Source organism: Aureococcus anophagefferens (assembly GCF_000186865.1).
Source record: "Aureococcus anophagefferens unplaced genomic scaffold AURANscaffold_51, whole genome shotgun sequence".
Taxonomy (NCBI): Eukaryota; class Pelagophyceae; order Pelagomonadales; family Pelagomonadaceae; genus Aureococcus; species Aureococcus anophagefferens.
Window position 1 is genome coordinate 80,390 of NW_008705604.1, and position 2,083 is coordinate 82,472.

The 2,083-nt window shown below is 47.5% G+C and overlaps 1 protein-coding gene across 1 annotated transcript; it reads right to left on the reverse strand.

Moving 5' to 3' along the window:
- Nucleotides 1-1,589, reverse strand: AURANDRAFT_70425 (hypothetical protein; the record flags this gene model as incomplete). The annotated part of the gene is made up of 6 exons (XM_009043343.1): nt 1-902; nt 956-1,086; nt 1,148-1,182; nt 1,208-1,231; nt 1,303-1,340; nt 1,409-1,589. The coding sequence occupies 6 exons, from the start codon at nt 1,501-1,503 to the stop codon at nt 23-25; spliced, it is 1,203 nt and encodes a 400-aa protein (XP_009041591.1).
- Nucleotides 1,590-2,083: the final 494 nt, after the last annotated feature.

The window sequence follows — 2,083 nt, forward strand, 5'->3', positions numbered from 1 at the left end:
GGGGGGGGGGGGGGCGTATTTCTCAAAACATGCGCAGTTGATAATCACCATTTTGTGTAATGTATCTGACCCACGGTAATGCTTGGTATCCGCTCTTCTCAATAATTTTCAAATAACGAACTTGAATGCCAGAAACAGTAAAATAAGGGATCTCGAATTTGATTTCAATGGGGGCTTTCCAATGCTCTGGGTCTTCACTTGAAACAGATGGCAGACCGAAATGTGCACGCATGAGATATTCCCTGGACCCGTTAAATTGTTTGATGCTCCATACAATGGCATTTCGGTCCGGAAGATATGTTACCGAGCCAATGCTTGATTTAAAAGAAGGAGAATCAACATCATGCGGTACTGGGATAACAATATCCACTCCATTGGCCACAGAGCGACTCTTGAACTGACTTTTGGCTTTCACCATATACTCTATCCGACTATGTGAATGAGGCTCGACAACAGCTTCAACCCAGATGAGCGGCTTCACTTGAGTGGTAAGCCTGTATGTCATTAGATCAAATTCACCGTCTGGTGGAATGAATGAAATTGTGCGGTCGTTTTCAAAGCGAGCAAGTCGGACACACTGGTGAAACTTGATATCCTCTAACTCGACCGCTTTGCCGCGAGTCATCGATCTACCAGTTGCTTCGAACATGAGTTTATCATTAAGGCCGAGCTTTAATTCTGGCATGCCACTGAGAAAAGATTTCATCTTAATTGCGCCAACAATCTCTGAGCTAAGCACTGTTCCATTACTAGAGACTAAGAGATTGAGCTTTTCGATGACATCCAGGAAAATCTCGTTCTTGCGATGCTTGATGCCCTCACTACGCCAAGAGACCGCATTTGTTACAGCAACCGGGGGCCGCGGTGCAATTTCGTGCCGATTACTTTCTTGTGTGATGAACCTGGCATAGGATACTTTAGCGACTGACGTTGAACGGCATGGTTAGCATCTTACTCGCGTAAAATTTTGGAATCCAAAGACTGCGGGTAGCCAAAATCCATGGTCTCATCCATCAACTCATATATGATGACAAAGTTATCACGAATGCTTTCTTCATCTAACTCACCAAAATAATCCTTGAAGACCTTGTATAATTAACGTCGATCAGTCATATTGGCGCGAAGTAAGGCATAGGCATGAACTTACATTCACCAATCGATACAAAGTCATCAACACTAAAGCTATATTGGAATTACGCTTTGTTACACACATCAAGAAAAGGTTGTTGTGCTGCTCGAGATAATAATGTCATTATTTTATACGCATATGCATGTCGCACCTTTATGTAGGCAAAAGTGTACCCATCATCGGTGAAAATCGGCCGTTAATCCATTTCGTCCTTTTCTTGAATGTATTGAGCGAATCTGCAATATAAATATAAAATAGACACAACTATCCCTAAAACACCTTTCAGATGTTGACATAGGCACATCTCCACGGTAGTTCCGACTGATGATCACTTTACCCTTAACATCCATCAAGAACAGACAAGAGAGAGTCATGCCAGTGCTGTCCGCGTCCGACTTGCGATCCGGTGACGCAACAAGCCGCTTTGCTTGCAATTTGGTGTGCGGCTCGCTACGGAGGGCGGTTGGGTTAGTTAGTTTCATTTCCGTCCACTTGGCCTTTCGTATCTCCCACTAGCCTGAGCTAAAGGAAGCAAGTAAGATCCTCCCTCGAGGGGAGGTTGAGCTCAGTTGCAATTAAAGATGCCAGAATGAAGGCCGACGGACCGCGCTTGGATGGCGCAGCCACCTCAGCGGGGATGGAGGCGGTGAGCTCAGTTTCAATTAAAGATGCCAGAATGAAGGCCGACGGACCGCGCTTGGATGGCGCAGCCACCTCAGCGGGGATGGAGGCGGGTAGGGCAGGGCGGGTGCTTCATTTGTGCCGAAACGGTACTGCGATTTTACGATTCCAAGCAGCCCCGGTCGCCAGGTCGCGCCCCTCGGGCCGCTCCGAGGGCCTGGGACCGTGACCCTGCCGAAATTGAATGAGAATGTATAGTCCCATCTGCCGCTAGTGGGTTCGAGCCCCGCTCGCGGTACCTCCCCCTAGAACCCCCCCCCAAAAGACCCAACG